This window comes from Chrysemys picta, chromosome 4 (assembly GCF_011386835.1).
Source record: "Chrysemys picta bellii isolate R12L10 chromosome 4, ASM1138683v2, whole genome shotgun sequence".
Lineage (NCBI taxonomy): Eukaryota > Metazoa > Chordata > Testudines > Emydidae > Chrysemys > Chrysemys picta.
In genome coordinates, this window is record NC_088794.1 from 101,896,468 (window position 1) to 101,918,595 (window position 22,128).

A 22,128-nucleotide genomic window follows, 5' to 3' on the forward strand; every position below is an offset into this window, starting at 1 on the left:
TTCCATATTTTTTTAAATAGACATTAAGAGAATTGTATTCCACTTTAATCCGGTTTATAATGGGATGCATTTTTAATTTACTTTCCCATAGATGAAGAGGTAGAATAATAACTGCTGCTCAGCTATTTCCTGTCTATGATCACAATTTAATGTTAATGTAGAGAGATGCTGTTCATTATGACATCAATCAATGAAGTTGGATTATATTTTCCTTAAGAGCTCAGTCCTTGGCCCAGATTTTCAGCTGTGTTGTAGTCACTTTCCACAAGTCTGTTAGCACAAAGCAGCCATAAACCTGGTGGATCCAGCCTTGGAAGGATTCTCCCTGTGCAGGGGAAACCACTATTAATGTAGATACATCATCTCCTACCATGTCCGCCCTGCCCCAGTGTAAGGGAAAAGTGAGCATGATTTCCCAGAGATTCAAGTGTCAGGTTCACACCTTGGGGTCTGTTCACTGCCAGCCTGTCCCTGCTCTGCTTAAGACAGAAACCAAATGATAACTAGATGGTCCCAGAGAGGCATAGAAGTTGCTGAAAGCCATCCTTCCGCATTCCCTTCCCATGATGTGCTGAGCACATTTTAAACACATCACAGGATCTGTCCCATTGACTTCAGTGAAAGTTTTGCCTACATGAAGACTGCAGGATCAAATTGTAACAGAGCAGCAAGAATCTTAGCCAGAATTGTCCTATTTTTGAGTAAGGAAAACTGGCATGAACCGTAATTTTGAGAGTCCTTTTGTTCATGAAGATGGGTTAGAGTAAAGGAAATAGCTGAAGGGAAATTGCAAACACACAATACATGAATCAAATTAAGCAAGGACTAATGCTAAATCCTGCAGTTTCTTCACCAGCCAAACTCCCACTGACACCAGCTGAGTCAATAGGAAGTTGGTCTGAATAACGTTTGCAGAATTAACCTACAGTACTTATGAGCTTTATTGTACACTTTTGGGAGCTTTCTTGTGCCTCTTGGTTGAAATCCTGGTCCTATTGAAGTCAATGGGAGTTTCGCCATTGACTTAAAATGGGGCCAGAATTTAACTCCTTTAGTCCAGGCCCAGCTCTAGATTACTTTAGCAACAAGGGCTACCCAAGTAGCATCTGTTTAAAGCATCTTATCAATACCACTGGTAAAAATAGCACAGTACACAACTATAGCTGATAAATCCCTTCTTTCTTTCTTTCTTTCTTTCTTTCTTTCTTTCTTTCTTTCTTTCTTTCTTTCTTTCTTTCTTTCTTTCTTTCTTTCTTTCAGGGGGAAATTAAAGAACAAAAAACTAACATCACTGCAGTGGTAGGGTTTAGAAATAAAGGAATCAGAAGTCAGCAAATTCCAAAAGTTAAGGTTGTTCCCACATTGGTTACTCAGACACACTACCCCATCCTTGGCCAATTTCTCCAATCAGTTCCATTTGGATAACTGAGGACAGCATTAGCCTACAATATGTAGCATTTTCTTTTCCAGTTTTTTTGTTAACGGCATTATAGCCTGCAATTAAGGTATACCATAAAATATGCAGAATGTTCATTGTGACCAAATTTAATCTTCTGGGAACAACCTTTAACTTTTAGAATTTCTTGACTTTTGAGTGCTTACTTTCTCAGCCTCTGAATTTCATTAATACTAGTTTTTGCATTTAATATATTATATTTCATATTATACATTCAACCCACATCGGTAAAAGCTTTATGAGAAATACTATAATTTCTTCATCATAGCCATTTTTTCAAAGTTAAATAGTTCATCCATGTGTTCCTCCTCCCGCCCCCCAAGGGTCCAATTAACTATTTTGGCTGTTTTACATTTTACTTCTTTCAAAATTCCACAAAGGATAAAATTATATTAGGGACTAATTGGCTGCCAGATAGCATTATTAAAACTGAAGGAGTACATCTCAGTTGTTATACTGTACCATGTTCCACACTGCAATTTTAAGCATTTCAGGCACCAGGTGAGAATGTTGTTATAAGTATGTATTTATTGGATTTTTTTAAAGGCTCCAGAATACACTACATCTCATTCATCTTTTTGATCTGTGCTCTACGCTCCTTAATTTTGTGCATCACTTAGCTGAAACAGTTGTAGGTGCTACAAAAATACCTTAGCTAGCTTAGCTAAATGGTGTAGTGCCAACAATGTACTAGGCATAATACATATAGATAAGACACAATCCATGCTTTGGAGAGCTTGCAGCCTTACTCAATACAATTCTGCAAATCACGTCTTCCTACGGAGAAACCATTGGGGCCAGAGAGGCAGGAAACCTCTGCAAGACTAACCTCATTAGTCCCTCTTGGAGGTGAGGGCTTACAGGGGGCATTAAATTTAGAAGAGGCCTTTCAATTCCTCAGATCCTGGTGGGATCCAGAGGCAAGAGTCCCCCAAACCAAGAAGAACTGTCTGTATGGATGGCTTTCCTTCAGCAGTTTGACTACTTCCCCGCACCTACCAGCATGACTCCTTGAGCTTTTGCTGCTATATGCTGGGACCACTTGAGGCTGCTCAGTAGAGGTTATATTGAGAGAGTTAATACATCTCCAACCTGATTTAACTTCAAGGGTCTATCTTCATGGATTTTCCATGTGGGTCTATGGTACAGGAGAAGGTACTGAAGAAAGTGCTAGTTCTTTCCCTCTCAAAAGCTTCGTCCCACCTCCCAAGCTCTGTGAACACCTACCTCATAGGGCTCCAATAGAGGGTTTTCCAGAGGATTCCACTAAGTGGGGGTGAAGGTGTCACTGAGGCAGTACTCTCACACTTCCATTAAGGCAGGAGGAGATCTGCCTGCTGAGGAGATACTGTGGCCCTCAGATAATATTTGTGGGGGCCGGCATAAATTCCGATGTACTACCTCTTAGCTGAATTGGTTCTGCAGTGCTAAAAAGAGTAACAACATATTTTTACCTGTAAAATGTGTGTGTTTATACGCATACCTACTATTACATATATAGGGGTGGTATCTAATTGCCTTTCTCATGCACCTTTCACTGCCCCACCTAAACTCTGTTAGCTAACCTGTCTCCACTAATGTCCCCCTGTGTCCAGGGCTACTACTAATATTCCACATTCCTGAACAGCTTTAAACAATTCTCTTTTTTTAATGTAATCACACTGCCAGATAGATGTTTCCTTCTTTTTACCCCTTAACATTAAGTTTGGCCTGTGGTCCAAGTTGGGCAATATTTAGGCCTGCCACAGTGACAAGTTTAAGGACCAGTCTTTCATCCAAGGCTTTCAAAGTTAGCAGAGACAAGCCAAATACAATCCACACAAGGAGCAGATCTGTTGAGTAAAAAGATGCCATTTTTATGTAGTCACTTTTCTGATTGTAACCATACAGCTGATCTATTTCCTTTTAAACTTCTCCTCAGCTGAAAACATTGTGTGGAAGATTCCTGCTCACATCAAATTACATTAATACCTCTGGGAAGCAGGAGTGGTAAGAAGAAACATAGATCTAAATCTACTAGGGCGACCAGACAGCAAATGTGAAAAAGCGGACAGGGGGTGCAGGGTAATAGGAGCCTATATAAGAAAAAGACCCAAAAATCGGGACATCTGGTCACCCTAAAATCTATTAACATTACTAGAAACACAGATCTAACGTTAACTATACATTAGCTATACTTAAATAGTTTGGCTATAAGAAGACTTACATCTGTGGCTTTATGGTCTTTATTCAGTATTGACTATATTTTCCCACTTAGAATTAGCATTATATTCATAAGGATGAGGAAGCTTCATTTCTACTGCCCAGGCTACATTGCACATCCGAGGCAGAGCTTAAATCAGGATGGATTGGTATAAGCAGGACCCACAGATTCTACAATTGCATGGACACGAAATTTGCCATACAAGCAGTTGCTGCAGAATTGTGCTCCAAAATTTGAGCTATTGTTATAATTAAATTTATATATCCATCCTTCATGGTTGTGAAGATAACCTTGAATATGTGAACCATGTGTAAATCAGTGCAGTGTAGTTTTCCTAAATCTGTAGATACTAATATAATTGACATCAGAATCTGGCCCAATAGCTGTCAGCCATGTGCACTGTTCACATGCATCTCAATGAATTGTTAACTCTGAAATCTAAAGATGTAACTGCAAGTGTCAACATTTCACTGCTGATTATTTTAGCAGAAATAGCCAGCTAGGGTGCTTATTCCACAATCTCAAACTGACCCCTGAAAAGTCCCCTAGCTAGTTGCCAAAACCTCCAGCGCCATCTTGACATTCTACTTGGAGTTGAGTGTAGTCATTATAAATATTGTATGTATTTTACACTATAATGGTTGTACTATTCCTTCTCGTAATCATGAAAAACCTCCATTTTGTAACAAAAATGAAGCTGCCTCAGCAAAGTGCTATAGAATCCAAGGACCTTGCAACTGAGTTTGCGTCCAGCTTGCCAGAAAGTACATCAGGTCTTGAGTATAATGTGTATGCAGTGGATTTGTAACTACTTAATTGAAAAAAAAAAAATCTTTCAATCTAATCGCTTTTAGTGCATGAGTTATATTCAGTCCATAAACTCCTCATTATTCATCCACAGAAGTATGTATTTAATGATTAAGACCCGAAGGATTTAGTTGATAGAATAATCTGCATTTCTAAAGAAAAAATAAGAAGTGTGCTTTTTAATTCTTTAGAAGAAAAGTTGTGATGCATGTCAAAATATAATACTGGCTCTTAGTTTTTAAAACAATATCCACAATTTACCTATCCATTGGCTCGTTTGGTTGGGTATCTGTAATGTACAGTCTTGATCAAATAATGCCTAATTATGCAGTTGTTTATCAGCTCATTTGAAACATTTTGAAATTCAGTCTAGCTCAGCAAATTGCTGTGCTTAAGGCATTTCTACATTCTAGGAAATTATAATATCCCCAGAAGGCAAAGAATTAATAATAAAAATCCTCTTTTGTAACAGATTATCATTGCAGAGCAAATGGAGCAGATCTTCCCTATCCTAGTGCATTTAATATTCTCATTTTTTTCCCCTGAAAGTTTGATGGAAAGACTATGTGAGAATCACTGTTTTATTAACTTGTTAAGAGACACATTTACTGAACCAGTGCAGCATATTGATTTCAGGATCTGTTATACAGTAAGGAGCCAGTAGTAACACATGACTTTTAAACATTTCCATTTTGGGACCAAAGTATTCTTTAGATATTTTGTAACCTTATCTATATCGGTCTAATATTAGCTATTCTAAAAGGGCATCTTCTCACTTATAACCACAAACAATTTCTTACTAGCATGAGTGAACCTACTGGGAGTATACATGTGACCAGAGGGTTACAGAATCAGACTCATAGTTTGCATCATTCTAATGAAAATGATCAGTACTGATCAATGGGTCCCAAGCTTGCTAGTCAAATGAATAGAGAAGTGAATGCAACATACTTCACATATAGCTCTTTTTGTGACTGGATAGCAAACATTATTCAACTGATCCATTGTGTAACCTCTGGTTTGGACACTGAACGTTATTTCATGTCATGCTACACAGTAGTCTTGAGCTCATTGTTTTTATAGCTGATTTGGAATTTTTTTGTTGAGCAAAAATTCATCCACCATGAACTGGATTGAAACTATCAAGATTCCTTTCACACAATTCTTCCAGTCCAGTATCCTACCTACCTATTAACTTAACGATACCCCTACACTTTTTTGGGGGGGAAAGACTTTTAGTTACTTTTGTTATTAATCTAGGTGTCTAATATTCTTGTGATCACAATAATTCATCTGAACATTGGATGATTAGCATATTGAGAAAAAATCAAACCTAAGAGAACACAGCAGTGTCTGTGACCCTTTACCTTACAAAGTGTGTGATCTATCTAGGCAGGGGTTGACATCATTAGGAGACAGTGTGGAGAACTAATTTCAATGTGTCTGCACTTTATCAGGCTTGTGGATAAATAGAAAATTCCACTTTTTCAGCTGAATGTTTTGATTCCCCAGCAGTCACGAGCATAATAGTTCAACTCCATCCTCCCACTCAAAGAAGTAATTTATTCTTGCTTTGGGAATATGCAGAGGGATATTTAAGTGTTTCTGTATTGTTTTTACTCCAGAAGGCAAGTGGCACTTTGGACAGAAGGATAGCAGTTCTTAAACTTAGATTTTTGTGTGTGTGGATTAATTGTAAATTATTGGGAGTGGAGGTGAGGTGGAAGGTAGCAGCGTAGGTTATTGTGAATTTTTGCTCAAGATATCAGTTTGAAAATTAAAAGTGGATAAGTATTATTATCCCCATTTTACAGGCAGGGAAACTGAGGCACCAGAGAGCTTAAAGGCCTGTTTTTGAGAGGTGCTGAACACCCCCAACTACAACTGAAGGCAACAGGAGCTGCAGGTGCTCAGCACTTCTGAAAATCAGGCACCAAGGCCCCGATTCAGCAAGGCACTTGAGTACATGCCTACCTTCACATCATTGGGAGCAAATTTAGGCATGTCCTTACATACCTTGTTCAATTTGTCTGTATGACTTACCCGAAGTCTCACAGCAAGTCAACAGCAGAGCTGTGAAGAGAATCTGCATCTCCTGACTCTTACTCCTGTGCCTGTTCCACTGGACCACTAGCTGATCATTCTACAGAAGGTGCTGTATGAAATATGAAGTCCTTTTTGTTTCTATTATAGATACAGTAAAATAACAGATAAGGAGAGATTAAGTACAATGAAGGAGTTCATTTGAGAAATTCTGACAGTATCTACAGTATGCAAGTGAAGCAGAAGCAGTTTATGGCTTGTTCAGAATTTCAAGACTGAATTACAGTTTTAGTAATCATCAGCTCCCCTTCTCCTCTGTCAGTTTTTTGGTTAATGTATTGCATGGAAGAGACTTACGGTACAAGTTTTATAAGCTTGCAATAAAAATATAACTACTGTTGTATTAAATTATTTAAGTTGTAAACCATTGTAAAAAGGGGAAAAGATTTTATTGACATAGAGGCAGAAAAAAATGATTATGATGGAGTGTAAAATGTATTGTGCTGATTACCACAGAGTTTTTGCCCAGTTTAGCATATTGTAAATCTTCAGCAGGCCTTGAAAATGAAACACTCCATGAGAGGGTTTCTTTAAAAAATACTGGCCTGTGGTTTGAGAAAAGGGAAGGCACAATAGGATTTATAATTTGCAAACAAATCAGTGGAGTTCTTACAGCAAACAAAAAATGTCTAAGAGGTCAAAGGGGAAGAGAATGGTGACAAAGCTAAGGATCAGTGAATGATTTTAAAACTTCCAGATTTCCCCTGAGAGAGAGAGAGAGAGCTGGAACTCTGGAAAAATGAATAACCAATGTCTGTATTTTCAAGAAATAGTTTACTACTTTAATATTTTGTTTTATTGCTTATAGTAGAGAGAGAAACCAGTAATTTAAAATCAGGATACAGATCTATGTATCGATTGAAAATTTCACATTTACCTAAATTAGTTGCTAAAACTAGAAGAAAAAGCATCTTACAGAGATTGATTTATTCTGCCTTTGACAGAATAAATTATGAGCCTTTGACATGCACATGTGCAGATCTAGTTAATATTATTAACTATTTTCTCTCTGCTTCTCTGGTACTTTTAAATAAAAAAAAAGGTAGATTTTTTTTAAACTAAACAAAAATATCTTACGTTTCTTCATGTTTCACCTTTTCAGTCTTTAGGGCTTTAATGACCACAGATGATCTCATGGCAGGCTGCATATGAGGTTGCTGTGTCCAGCAAAGTGATTTGGCAAAAATTCAGCCAAACTGAGCTTGTTTTATTTCCCTCCTTCCTTTCCATGTGTGCCTTGTGCACAGAAGCAAAAGGAGGTGTACCTCTTCCAATGACTCTCTCTACCTCAGTACAATCAAAAATAACCTTTAAGGGCCCAGAGAAACTTTTTAAAAAATCATAGTTAATTCAGCTGAGATAAGTTGTGTTGTATGTATTGATAGATCACTGGAATTGTAATATCATTGGAGAACCCAGCCCCTTTCTGAAATGATTTCAGGGCCTTCTGTAGATTGTCCTTCTCACTACCATGTTCTGTAATACAAGATGGTTTGATGTTCACTGACAAGTTAAGGCCCATGGCATATAGTATCAGTGCTGACCAAAGAGAGGGTTACATCGACATCTTTGCTTTACTTTGAAACTGACATCTCTTATTGGACACTTTAGTACCCTCTAGCAGTACTGCTATATTGTTAAAACCAGATACTGTACCACAGATCACATCTTTTCAGAAAGTAGGTAGAAGAACATTACAAAATCTTGTTTCATTGTGCCTCATGGCTTGAGTTTCTGTTTGTGGGGGAATCTTCCTAGCCAAAATAAAGGTCATCTCTCCATCACTCACTCTTCATGTTTCTTAAAAGTGATTAGAACGTCACATCAGTTTTCTTTCTGAGCATTCTTAGTTTCATTAATCCAATATCCATTTGAGCTAACGTCCACTTATAGTTATTGGTGGAGATGTGGCTTAAGCCTCCAGAACCGGTAATTCTGTTGGGCCTGTGTCATGAAACAGTTTGATGTTGCTTTGTCTTTGTTGGTGCTGAGTCACAGAAGCAGCACGTGTGGAAATTGTGTTCTGTGCTGAAAAGAGCCCTTAGGGAGTAGGTCAGTTCCAGACAGTTTTTAACATTTATTCTTAGAATATTCTGTTTATGATAGTGTAGTTAATTTTGCCATACATGTGGCTACAAATCAAACTAGTTTGTAAAAATTATGCCAGACAGTATAATTTGAATAATGCTAAAAGATTCTTCATAGAAGGGCTTTTTTTTAAAAAAATAGGTGACTGAGAGCCATACAATATGGTGCTAATCTTTTTTATAATTGCAACTTCATAGGGAGCTTGTCTTTTCTTAACTTTTTTGTTACACATTTTCTCCAGTTGTAGAGCCTTTTGTTGTATAATCTAATATTTGCTATATACACCTCTACCCCGATATAACGCGACCCGATATAACACGAATTCGGATATAACGTGGTAAAGCAGTGCTCCGGGGAGGCGGGGCTGTGCACTCCGGTGGATCAAAGCAAATTCAATATAACACAGTTTCACCTATAATGCGGTAAGATTTTTTGGCTCCCAAGAACAGCGTTATATCGGGGTAGAGGTGTAATAATACTGGGTTTCTAAGCTCTCATAAGATTATAGAACAGACTGGGTTTCTAAGCTCTCATAAGATTATAGAACAGATAATCCTCTGGAACTGAGGTAGTTCAGGTTCAAGGTCCTTGACCATTCTCTTGAGACTGTCAGCAAGGATGACACATAGGTTATCAATCAGGAGAGAAAGGACGGTCTTCTATGTAGCGGACCGGCCGGGGACAGGAGATGTGGGTTCAGCTGTTGGCTTTCCACAAACTTCCTGTGTTATCTTGGGAAATCAAAAGATCTTTCTGTGTCTCAGTTCCTCATATGTCAATGGGATGATACTTCCTTTCTCCCACCCTCTGTCTTACCTCATTTGACAGTTTTTCTATGTGTTTGTTCAATGCCTAGCACAGTGGCACCTCAATCTTGATTGGGGCCTGTAGGCACTACTGTCATACAATTTATATTACTAATAATTTGGAGCTAGGTATGTGAATACAACCCAACATTTGGCAATTCAGCAATCAGTACTTGGTAAAAATACAAGCCACGTCCAGTTATTTGGCTGGTTTTGGATACAGTTGTATACCTCTCCCTATCCCATTCCCCCAAGTATATATCTAACAGGTATCACTTTACTGGAAGCCAGGGGAGGGACTTCTCCTGTCCTACCCTTTGATGAAGTGTATGAGATCTTCACTGCTCTTCCCCTTCCTTCCATGGAGGATGCCAGTGCAGTGATTTTCACTCCCCCTCGCTGGAGGCCATAAGATGGGAGCTAAAGATTTTTCTTCTGTCTGCCTCCTCTTCCTTTATTATGGGGGACAAGATGGGACCCAGATGCTCAAGCTGTGCCAGACAGTAATTGATCTATTTATCCAAACTCAAATATTGGTAATATTTGGGAAATATTTGCCTACTCTCACTAGTAACTTAATCAAGATTCCTCCAACTTACTTCATGTAAGTCATGAGATACAGTAGTAACTAATTCAGTCACTAACAGCCTGGTTCTGGGTTTGATGGAAGGCTATGTATTCCAGGACCAATCTCCTGAGCCATCCATTCCCCTTTCCAGAAAACATTGATTAAACTGTGCCATGAAGCCAGATCTAGATCAATAGAAAATAACTACAACAACCTAATCATGTATTTAACATGTTCCAGTGTAGTTTTATTTGGTTTGTTATTGTATCCTCTTTATTCTAGTGCAGTAGATTGATTTAAATCTTCAGAACAGTAAACATCTAGAAATAACCTCGCTAGCTTTCACATAGCACTATATATAAATATGAAATCCAGATAATTGACCAGGTCATTTGATGGTGTAAATCAATGTAGCTCTAATGTATACTACCTTAGGCTCAGGCATAATAACTAAAAAGTGTTGCTTTATCAGTATTATTTTACATTATCACCTATTAATTTGAAGAATACAAGGTGTTCTTTGTATAGCTTGTCATGTATGGTCCGCTCTGTAACAATTGAAAATAATTAATTGTTGAACCACAAAATATTTTTCAGACACTTTTTCTGTTGTTTGCAGGCCAAAGTCTACCACCAAATACATGCATGTAATTTTTTGCCAGAGTTACACATGAATCTCTTGTGGTCCAATTTAGATCACATTATCTCCAGTCTGATGTTTCCAAAGACTACAGATTTTAGAGAGTACTTAGCAAAGTGGATGAACAAACCAACAAATGTTGAATTTATACAGAACATATCATCCTGGGATGTCAAAGCACTTAACAAACACTGTTACAACTGAGTCCATGTGTAACCACTGAAGGACATATTTGCTTCAGTATGTCTCATGACAGCTTCTTTTAAAAAATATGTAAGTGAATTTAACACTTGTGAAAGGTGCCAGATTGACAGCTCTGGAGATAAAAGTCCTTGATTTACCAGCAGGCACAAGCAGAGCTTCCTACACAGTGCCCCACCAATGTTCCCCAACCCTTACCTAAAGGACATAACTGCCAACTGTCCCAGATTTTGCAAATCTGTGCCAGGTAATTTCCGTGTCAGTCAGTGCTCTGAGATTCTGGGCAGTGGTAAGCAGTTGTAACTCAGCCACAGAGGTGAAAAAGCAAGTGTTGTCATCACTACACGTGTGCTATTTCATTTGATAATTTGGGGGTCAGATTTTTAACTTACTGCTAAAAATGTGTCCACAATATTTGCATGGTAGTTGTGTGTGTGAACCAGTGGTGAGTAATGCAGCTTGCTCCATCTGCACAGGCAAATTCAGGTTTCTGTGTGAGCAAACAAGTGGTGCAAATACTGCAAGTGGTTTTTAGATGCCCACTTAAAAATCGGTCCTTACTATTGTATATGTTTGTAATAATCTGTCTTCATTCATACCTCATCCCAACTTGGTAGCATTATGCCCTTTCCTCCCCAGAGACTAAACACAGCTTAGAAGCTCAGTAACCATATTTCTGTTAAAGAGAGAGAACCTTATATAGATCTTGAGGCCACCGGAAGATGGTATACAAAGAAAATAAGTTTGTGATTTCTGTACTCTGTCATGCCTTTAGAAAAATGGAAATTTTCACTTTTCAGCTCTGGTGCTCCCGGAGCAATCATATTCACTAAAGTTCAGTTCCTCCTTTCCCCTGGAAATTATATTTAGCCTTTCCTGTGAGTATTGGAAGAGAATGTTTAAGTGTTTCTTTATTCAGTGTAGAAGGCTAATGACATTTTAAACAGGAGTGCACATTTTTAACCTTGTGTAGGCTGACTATTTACAGTACCTTTATGTAGGACAATGCTAAATATGGAACAACGAAGAATACCAGCAAAGACTGTTACATGCTGTTGCTGTGCTATTTTCTAAACTACAGCCAGCAGCTTGAAAAAAATGATTATGAAAGCTAGAACTTAATTTTGTCTACTAAAAAATAGCCATAACTAATATGCAGAGGAGCTCAGCAAGCATTTGTTTATCTTTAAAAGAGTCACATTTCTTTCCATGACCTGCCATTGATGTGCATGATAAAATACCTAATTTGACTAGTTGTGTGTATTCCAGAAGATGGTTTTACATATATTCAGAGAGAGCTACGTGGGGCATAAATATCTTAAGAATGTTATTGAGATTCTAATTACAATTGTTAGAAATATCTACATGAAAAATGTGTCATTTTGGTTATCTTGCTTGATTTTCTTACTCCTACAGCACTGTAAGTGCATCTAGCACATTGATATTAGAACTTTGTGAAACATTCCTATCAAATCTCAATGTCCGTGTACTTGGGGAGAGGATATCAGACAGCAGAGGAATTCATAGAACTCCATTCAAGCTCTTCCTCCTACAGCCAGCCTCATTCTCTTTCTCAAGCCAGTCTATCATAGGAATTAGAGACGGCAAAGACCTGTTAAGTCAACTAGTCTAATCCTCCGCCAATGTAGGAACGTTCTCTATAGTATATCATTCAGTACTTTGTCAACTCTAATTTTAAATGTCCCATGTGACTTGGTTTCTTCCTCCACATACTAGTAGATCTCATTGTCAGGATGTTTTTCTTGATATTCACATCCTTTCACTTATTTCATCCCATTTCTCCAACTTTTATGCACACCCTGTACTATCCTATGTTATTCCTCTCCTTGTTTGTCTCTTTCAGCATTTCTGCTTCCTGTGCCTCACACTACTGTGTGGTCTTGTGTTTAGTGTGGCAGCAGCAGGAATGGAAAAGTGTTTCCTTTCCCTCCTGCCCTTGAGGGTGGGCTCAGGTCACTTGCTGACCCACTCCTCCCTAGAAGGGGCAGGGCAGTGGCCTGGTCTTACAGTTATACCACCACACCCCCACAAAAATACAAGAGGAGAGAAGCTTCTACATGGCACCCTCTTTAAGATCTATGGATAAGGACCACTGCCTCTGAAAACATCATCAGAGGATGTTCTTAGGATATATCTTGGTGCATAACATTGAAATTGTACAACTCTACATAAGTGTAAGTGCTATTACTAATTTTGTCTGGAAGAGGGACAGAGCTAGGGCCCCAAAGGAGGAGGGAGGGAAGAGAGATTCTCTCAGAGGTTTGAGTTAGTCACAATCAAACCTTCAAATGAACAGAACGGGGTTGGTTCCCTCCCATCCCCTTGTGACTTGAATTACAGGGTTGAATAAGTGAAAATGATCATAAACCAAACCCTGCAGAGTCTGCAAAGCACTAATTAACACCCCCAGTCAGTAACTTCTCAGAAACTGGTCTTTAAGCAAACTTTACTCTAAAAAACAAAACAAATTAATTTGGCGGCCTGATAAAAGAGATGCATTGCCAAAGCTGACAGGCCCACAATTGAACCAACTCTAAAAATAACTTTTTTTCTGTTCAATGTCTTTAAGATGCTGAAAAATTTATAAGCTACAAAAAATTCCACTTTCTCAGCCAAGTGACTCAGCTCTAGGAAAGCAAGATTCTTGTAAATGTTCACACCCGCCCCATCCTTGAGCATGCCCCCTTCCCACCTGCCCCCATCTCAGCAGAACGGAAAGGAAGTTGGTCAGACTGGAGGCCACCTTTAAGGTCCTTCAGCGCTGGAGGGCAGTGATGCCCTCTGATGTTGGCCCTTGTCCCACCCCACTGTTTTGTGGATGGATATGGAGCCCATGCAGGGTGGGTAGGATGAAATCCTCAGCTATTCAGTGGACATTTTGGAGGACGGGGAGTCATTTGTCTCTCTGTGCCACCTCCCCTTCTCTGCATAAAGCCCTTATGGTCCGATATAATAATAAATATGTGCATTTTGGTAGTGCCCAAAAAAGGCACAGTGACAATTGTGGCCCCATCAGGCGCAGTGTTTACAAACAGAAATAGAGACAATCCTTTTGAACTGGTAATAAGTTGAATCACTAGTGCAGCAGCTCTGAGAATTTGCCCTGGTCCTTCCTGTCCAAATGATTCTCATCTGCCATATGATTATGTGAAAAGGAGATCATCATCTGAAACAGGTTTAACAGGTAAAACTTTGTAGCAGCAAGGATCCACACAAGTGGGATGGGTCCATAGACAAGAAATAAATAAAAATGTGATGAGACAATTTTTCAAAGGCACAATATTAAGGGCTACATATTTGCACTCATGAAAACAGACAGATGCATCTCTAAATGGCTATTTTGGCATCTGCCCGGCTATTTGTACTGATACAGACCCATTTCCACATATAATCACGGTAACTGTATCTGCAGTTGTAGCTTTACTTTTTTGCATGTGCATTTTTGTAAATAGACCTGACACTTCTGAAAATGTATCATGTATGAAATGTTAGTGTAGAAAAACATTATAGCAATTTTGAAGCAACTTGTGAAATCTTCACAACATAGATTGGATTTTTAAGTTAGGTGGCAAGTGGATTGATGCTTTTACTTTAGGCATCCTACTCTTAAATCCTAATTTAGTGTAGCTCCCACTAAAAATGAGTTTGCAGCCTCACCCTAATCCCTGGTGGACATTTGTCACACTTACCACCACATCAGAAAACCACGTAACAATTCAGCATGATTGGTAGCCTCTGATCTAGAGCAGAGCCCCAGGCAGGGAACACCAAGGTGGTTGAAGTTCAGAATTGAAGTGCATTAGCTGTACGGTATGGAGAAGCTTGCACAGCACCTAGAAACCTCCACTGTGCCAAACCTGCCCCACTCATGAGTGCCAAATATACACATTAAAATATGTAAAGCAGTTTTATGTAAAATTATAGTTTTAATAATAATAATCACATATACAGTGCTTTACAAACCATTATTAACCACTGAACTCCCATGAGAGGTAAGTAAATCAGCATTAGCTTCATGTTACAGATGAGAACCAGACAAAGAGACCTTGTGACTTGCACAAGGGCCGAGGATAATTGATATTATAATCGGGATAAGAAATCAGTAGTTACTGGCACCCAGGCCTGTGCTAAAATCACCTTTTTGCATGTGTAGCAATTGTCAGATCCTGTTTTCTCCTAGTATTTGTTTCAAAGTTCCTGATTGCAAAATCTTATGATCCCAACTTTAAGAGCCTGAAATAAAAATATAATAACATATAGTAATGTATTTATGGCCATATTTTCCATCCACCTGCAGGGTGCTTAGTCCTTTTGAACACTTTGTTTAGGTACCAAAATGGGAGCAAAGCTTTTTTGAAAATCTGCCCCCAGCTGTCGGGAGCTTAGCACTTTTGAAAATCTGGCCCATATACTTTTCAAGGGGAATGTCCAATATGACTGATTTTAAAAATATCATTAGGACAGTGAAGGAAGAGATAATAAAGGAGCTAATGAAAAGCTAAGTATCAAAGTATATAAAATGTCCAGATTTTTCCTTAGAAAACTAGAATTTTGCAGGAGAAAATCACTGCAGATCATCCTTTAGGAAACAGTTTACTTTTATTTCATTTTTATTTTTTCATCAGATTTTTCTTTCAAGGTGTTTTTATTTAATAGGCTCAGTGCTTATTCTGAGCAAGTGGATTTTAGCCAGAATAAAGCAAGTAGATTGTACACATTTTGTTTTGAAATTCTGCATTTACCCAAAACACATTGTATTATTCTAAGAACAAACTTGGAAAAAAAATAAATTGATTTCTCTGGCACATAGGCCTGGTACAAAACAGCAGTAAAACCAGTTAATTTTCTGAAATGTATTTTCCTTCCCTGCTACTGTTAGCCATAAAGACAGTCACTTGGATCTTTTTTTAAAGGCATCAAGCTTCCTCATGTTTCAGCTTTTCATTGCACTGCCTGATCATTTAGGGAACAGGCTTGTTCCAGACAGCTTTAATTAAACTGTGCTGTGAAACCAGATATAGATCAATGGAAATGATCCATAACAAGAGGCTAATCATGTATTTAACAGTGTTCAGTCCAGTTCAATCACCTTCTACCATTTCTGTGGCTTTACATTCATGTGGCGAAGACTGAATGTGTGTATGTATTTTTTTTTAATCCATCCCATTAGTGGCCATATGCTTTGGCTTCAAGGGAGACAAGAACTGTCTGCAATCTGCCAGGGATTTAGGGACATCAATAATTTTTGAATAGTCATGTTGGTACTGGTCGAAGGGTTAAGTGCCCTGCGCACCAGGGGTACATCTTGTGGGACTGGAACTCATAGTCAACTGTTAGGAACCTGATCCCCTCTGAGGCTTCTCTTCGAAGTACATGCTTCAAGTCAAATCCATACAGCTGAAGCAATGGAGCTTTATTAGCTCAGGGATTTAAAGACCTGAACTAAGTGATGTAACAATATCTTTTTGATTACAAAGTGAAGGAAAAGTGTAGTTGTAACATCAAATAGATTGTTATGTTCTGGGTGAAACACATGCTCTTTCTGCTACCATTTTCCATTTCAACGCAGGCTAGTTCTCTCCCATAATGAGCTGGTGGAGAGTGCTTACCACTACAAGTATCAGGATAATGGCCCTGGTTTTGCAAGCATTGCCCATGTGAGCAGTCTCATTGACTTCAGCTCATACAAGTAAGAACTGCAGAAGAGGATCTGAGGGTCTTACTAAAGTCAACTGTAGCGCAGGTGTAAAGACTATTTTTGTAAAGGTTAGACTGATTCCATAAAAGGATGCTGTTGCATTCATGGAGCAGTTTAGCATGAAGACCACCTTTAAAAGCAATAACTTATAATGTTGGAAAGTGCCATGGTAAAATGTGAAGGGTATTAGGTCAGTATGAAAAGTCACTGCACTATTGATCTGAATTATCTCCTGTTGTTACAGAAAGGACAATAAGAACAAATAGCACTGGTTGATTTCTTTGTTGGTTTGAGGCAATTTTATTTCAATTTCCAGTTGTGTCCACCTTCCTTTGTGTTTTCATGTGTCCCTCAGTTGTTCCTGATTTAAGTAGAAAAATTTCTGGTGACAGTCTGGGGCCCATGCCTCAATTCTTGTTGAGCACAGTGGGTGTGGAGAGCACCCATAGAGTTACGCTCTCATCTGCATTGGGGTAACACCAAGTAGAAATGGGAAGAGTTACATGTGACTGAAAATGAAAATACAGTATTTATCACTTTAATAACTGCTTGTTTACTGCCGTTTGAAATAAATCACTAAATTTTCTATCAGACTTGAAAAATCTGGTGCAGGGCACATTAAAGAGACAGTTTGGACTAGCATAGATCATCAATGAAGTATATTTATTCCTCATAGCCCCCTCCTCCAACCCCACCCAAATACACATGCCCAATCCCTCCATATACACACACCACCACCATCGGCAGCCATTCCCCATGTTTTTATTTACAGGAACGACATGCAAGTGAACAATTGGTTCAATATTCAGCATTGATAAAAAGCTACTTGAAATCTTAGCCATTTAAGCAAAGAATTACTTAATATAAAAAATAATAAATAATGCTGACCTTGAGTTATTTATCTTAAAGCATCGCTTGCTGAAAACCTTAAGGATTTGTTTTTATTAGTGCTGCATCATTAAAATGGTGTAACTAGTAGAGAAAAGGACTTAGAGGATCAACTATTGTTTTATTTATAACAGATAAAAGATATAGTCTTTGTATTCTTGAATGAATTAGCTATGTCCATTTGAACTGATGCAATTTCACTAATAGTGCAGTGCCCCTCTCCCCCCATACTTTGGCTTACAGTTTGATTTTTATTTTTAGAGGTCCATCCTCCCATACTGCCAGTGAAATTTGCACTTGCAGATTTTTACCCCCACATTTTTAGACTGACAAAATGAGCTGCAGATCCAAAACAGAATACTTGCCCATTAAATACCTGATTTTCACCTGTAATAGGACAGTGGGAGGTCCAAGTACCCAGATTTTCACCCATAATTCAACTGAAGGTGAAAAACGTGGGTGCAGATTTTGCAACTGCAATTTGCACAAACAAGAAGGAAAGTCATCTTTTGAAAAAGTGGCCCTTTCTGACTCAAAACTCACCAGAGAGTTTTCCAGAGTAAATATTTTGGGTCGCCTCCAAGTACCAAAATTGTTGAGTTCGCTATCAGAACTACCTCCTTGCCAAATATCCTCTTTGAAAACGATACCCATGTTTTTTGTGGTGGTAGCACTGGGCTACAAACCTGTGAAAAGTTAAAGTGGCAGAAGGGATGATTTCTGACTGTCTAAAAACTAAAAATAAAATAAAAATAGCCTATTTTAAAATGTAATTTATTTTTTTCATTGAGCTGACAACTTTCTGCATACTTTGACCCAATGCCTTTTGAGCCAGCATAGCTATGAAGTTTGGAAAATCAAGTTCCAAAAATCAGAGTTTGGAATAGAAATGCCATCTGACCCTTAATCAGTGTGTCACTACTGAATCGCAGTGATACATAGATTGAGTTGCTTATTACACAGAACATGAAGTCCTTTGACCCTCCGGTGAATATTGATCTTAGGTTCACCTCTGTCAACGTTCATCTCTAATGTCAACAATTTTCAATGCAAAATAACACAGCAGCATTTTAGTAGTCTTAGTCTGTCCCTCTGGTTGCAACATCTATATAGTAACATCCCTGTTACAAGATATTCAGATGTATTCCTTCTGTTGCTGTTCAGTAGAAACAGTAGGTGAAATCCTGACTCCACCGAAATCAGTGGCAACACTTGTATTGATTTCAGTTGGGCCAGAATTTCACCAAGTACATGTTAACACTTTGATTGAACTATATATTCACAGCCTCACATTCAGTGGGAAAAACCATAAACCTTTTAAGTTCTGCCCTCTTTACACTGTTTATCTAGTCAAGAATTTTTAGTGTTGTGAAGTGTCGGTAGAATCACAGACGTTAAAGACAGAAAAGACCTATTAAAACCTAAACCCTGCAGCCCAGATTCAGTTCCTTCAATATAATTTTTAGCACTTTTCCAATCAAGTTTTAAAAGTGCTATGTGACGGGGCTTCTGCCACTTCGTTAGCGAAGCTATATGTGATGTTCTTGATATTCAGCCTAAATTTGCCATTCCTTAATTCCATTCCATTAGCCTTCTAATGAGACACTCTCTTTATGCATCACATGAATTCCACTCCCTCCACAATGTTTGTACCCTTTAAACTTTTGTAGACTGTTGGCACATCCCTTCTTAGTCTTCAGATTCTGTGTTTAGTTGTTTTAATCTTTTCATAAATCATTAACTCCGGACTCCTAATCATATTTGTTGCTCTTCTCTGGACTTTTAGAGGCTTTACCCCCATTACATTTTATAGGACAGTTCCATAAGGAGATGCAAAATATCTAATGTAATTTGTTACATTTCTATGATTTGATAGCAGTAAGAGTATACAGTATTTCTGTTGATTTTAAATGTGACTTGCAAACACTTTAAAAAAAATCAGTGGGGCACGTTTCTTCCAGGATACATCAGTGCAACATTTATCACAGTGGGGTTCTACAAGTGCAGCAAGGAACAGAATTTGACCTGGTAGCTGTAGAGAGCTATGTGCTGAATATTCAAATATGAAGAGTAAAAGAGACATTCAGAACATACAGTAACTGAATTTAAACTTACTCCCATATTACCATCCCAAGTCACAAATTAGGTAAGGGTAAATTGAAACTTGGTAAATTGCTGAGTACCTCTGTTACCTTTGCTATTTGGGATATTGACAAAGCTTTGGCTGGGATGATTTAGTTGGGGATTGGTCCTGCTTTGAGCAGGGGGTTGGACTAGATGACCTCCTGAGGTCCCTTCCAACCTGATAGTCTATGATTCTATGATATTAAAAATCCTACAAATTAGTGATTTTTTTAAATGTATATGTAAGTCATTTTTAAGACAACACACCTCTTACAGTATAAAATGCATTTGTTTAATGACTATAACACAAAAACCAGAAGGTATTCATCATTCATTTTGTTCCTGTTTTAGGACTGCAAGATTACCTAGAAGATCAGTTGAGGGAGAAGACTCCAGCTCTGATTCTGGTACCTGTAGTGGATTTACCTGAAAAGGAAGTTATTCATGTAGCATGCTGGCTGAGCTAATCATTTATAAGTGATCAGTTGATATCAAAGCATGTATTCCACCCAGAAGAGAGTGAAGAGAAGAGTTGATCGTGATTATGTTGAATATTTTCATTAAACATCAAGGTGTACATTGCTTGATTTGGGCCAAGCCTGTCTTAAAATGTTAATATTTCTATGGACAGTGCCTGACGATAAATGACACATTCCGCCTTTGAAGGAAAAATAAAGATTTTGGTTCAAAATACTGTCCTGTTTTTTCTCAGATCTAAAGTGTTTTCTTGCATCTAATAACACAAGCAGCTCACAGGAGATGGTAATAACTCTGGAATCCTAAGGCTTGGGCACACTAGACCAGTTGTCATCTTCAGCCGTTGTTTGGAGGATCAGTACATGAGCTCCTGCATCATGCGGGAGGTCAGACCAGATGATCATAATGGTCCCTTCTGACCTTAAAGTCTATGAGTCTATACAATCTTGGAGATTTCTTACATTAATTTTGCACTGGATACACTGACTTCAGACCAGCTCCTGAATTTCTTACTCCTGGCCAGATTGTGATCCCCCTTTCCAATGCTGGTGAACAGTTATTCACCTGAGTAGTCATAACACACATTTAATCAATCTGAATAACAGGGGTCACAGTCTCCGTTTTTTCACAGTTATTCAAATTCTCATTGTCAAAGAACACAGCATTTGCCACCTGTTTTCCAGAAACAGTACAGAGTATTTTTATACTTTCTATCCATTGTAGAGCTCTCATTACAGAACTACTGGTATTCCCTAAGGACCCGAACTAGCTCCCTGTAAAGTCAGTGGGAATTTTGCCTTTGGTGAAGTGGGATCAAACTCTAAAGGTGAAATCCCAGCCTCGTTGAAGTCAGTGACAAAACTCCCATTGAATTCAAAGGGGCTAGAATTTCATCCTCAATGAGTTTAAGGGTCAGTATAGTACAGATAGCCTTCTTGATTTAGCTGGAGTCTCCAAGGCACTATAGAGAAAGCCCATCCTCAGGCAAACCCTGTAAAACTAAACCTTGGGGAAAGAGTGATGTTCTTATCTCCATGTTACACATTCATGAATTCCCTCCCTAATGTTACACTTGGAAGATTATTTTTTTAAGAAAATACAATCTGATTCACAATCAGGCATGTAATCATTCCTGGAGGAACTACACATACAAGGGCTCCAGTTGGCTCTCAGTTCCACCAGTGTCAGTCTGAAATAACTCCACCGAAGTCAATTGAATTTACACTGCTGTGACTGAGAAGAGATTTTGGCCTTATGGCTTCATTTTCTTCCCATTTCCAGTTATGTATTTGGCAGCTGATACAGAGCTAGTGACTAAAAATAAGAGGATCTTCCTCGGTATCCTCTTGCCTTGTATATCTGATATACTGTGCTAATTGTGATTTGGGAGTCAGACTTGTCGTTATTCCTTATCACCACACAAGAAAATACAGTACAGTAGCCACAGTGTTAAGTGAGGGTTGTTTTCATCACAGCTATTCTCTCTAATAATTAAAAACTCATCCTGAAGCTTTTTCTACTAATTGGGGTAATTTTTTGTTTAAATTCATAATGTGTAAAATGTTTGTTGGTCAATTATTAGTTTGTTTTCATTCAAACACTTTTGAAAGAAGGGGGAAGACACCGAGGTAGTTACATACCATTATACAATACAGATGCTTAGACAGATTTAACTTAAGATTCTTATTCCTGATTCATTACCTGAGAAAATGGGAAAGAGTCTGGTATCAGGGAGGTGCTATTATCAACACATTCATTTAGGAATAGTCAGTGTCATTTTTTGATTAGCCTAAGACCTGTTATAATAATGTTGATGGAATAAATTGGCCCAAAGACTCAAAGGTGTTAACATGACCCTGAAACTGTCCAACATTAAACAGTTTTCAAGAAGGTTTGGGGTTTAGTATGCACAGATCTCAGCCTGCTTAGTTCAAACACACCATTTAAAAGCTTTTAACCTTTTATTGAGGATATAAACAAAAAAAAAAGGAGAAACAGTCGAAGCATTTGAAAAGTGAAATATTAAGTAAGGCTTTCTTTTTAACAAT

General features: G+C 38.3%; 1 protein-coding gene across 1 annotated transcript in view; it reads left to right on the plus strand.

Annotated features, from left to right (window-relative positions):
* DPH6 (diphthamine biosynthesis 6) overlaps window positions 1-20,294 on the plus strand; it is a 356,254-nt gene extending 335,960 nt beyond the window's left edge. Inside the window, exon 15 of the mRNA XM_005299968.5 lies at window positions 19,955-20,294. Coding sequence (XP_005300025.2) covers window positions 19,955-20,070 — 116 coding nt within the window. The 3' untranslated portion in view covers window positions 20,071-20,294. The remainder of the gene's footprint in view (window positions 1-19,954) is intronic.
* Window positions 20,295-22,128: the final 1,834 nt, after the last annotated feature.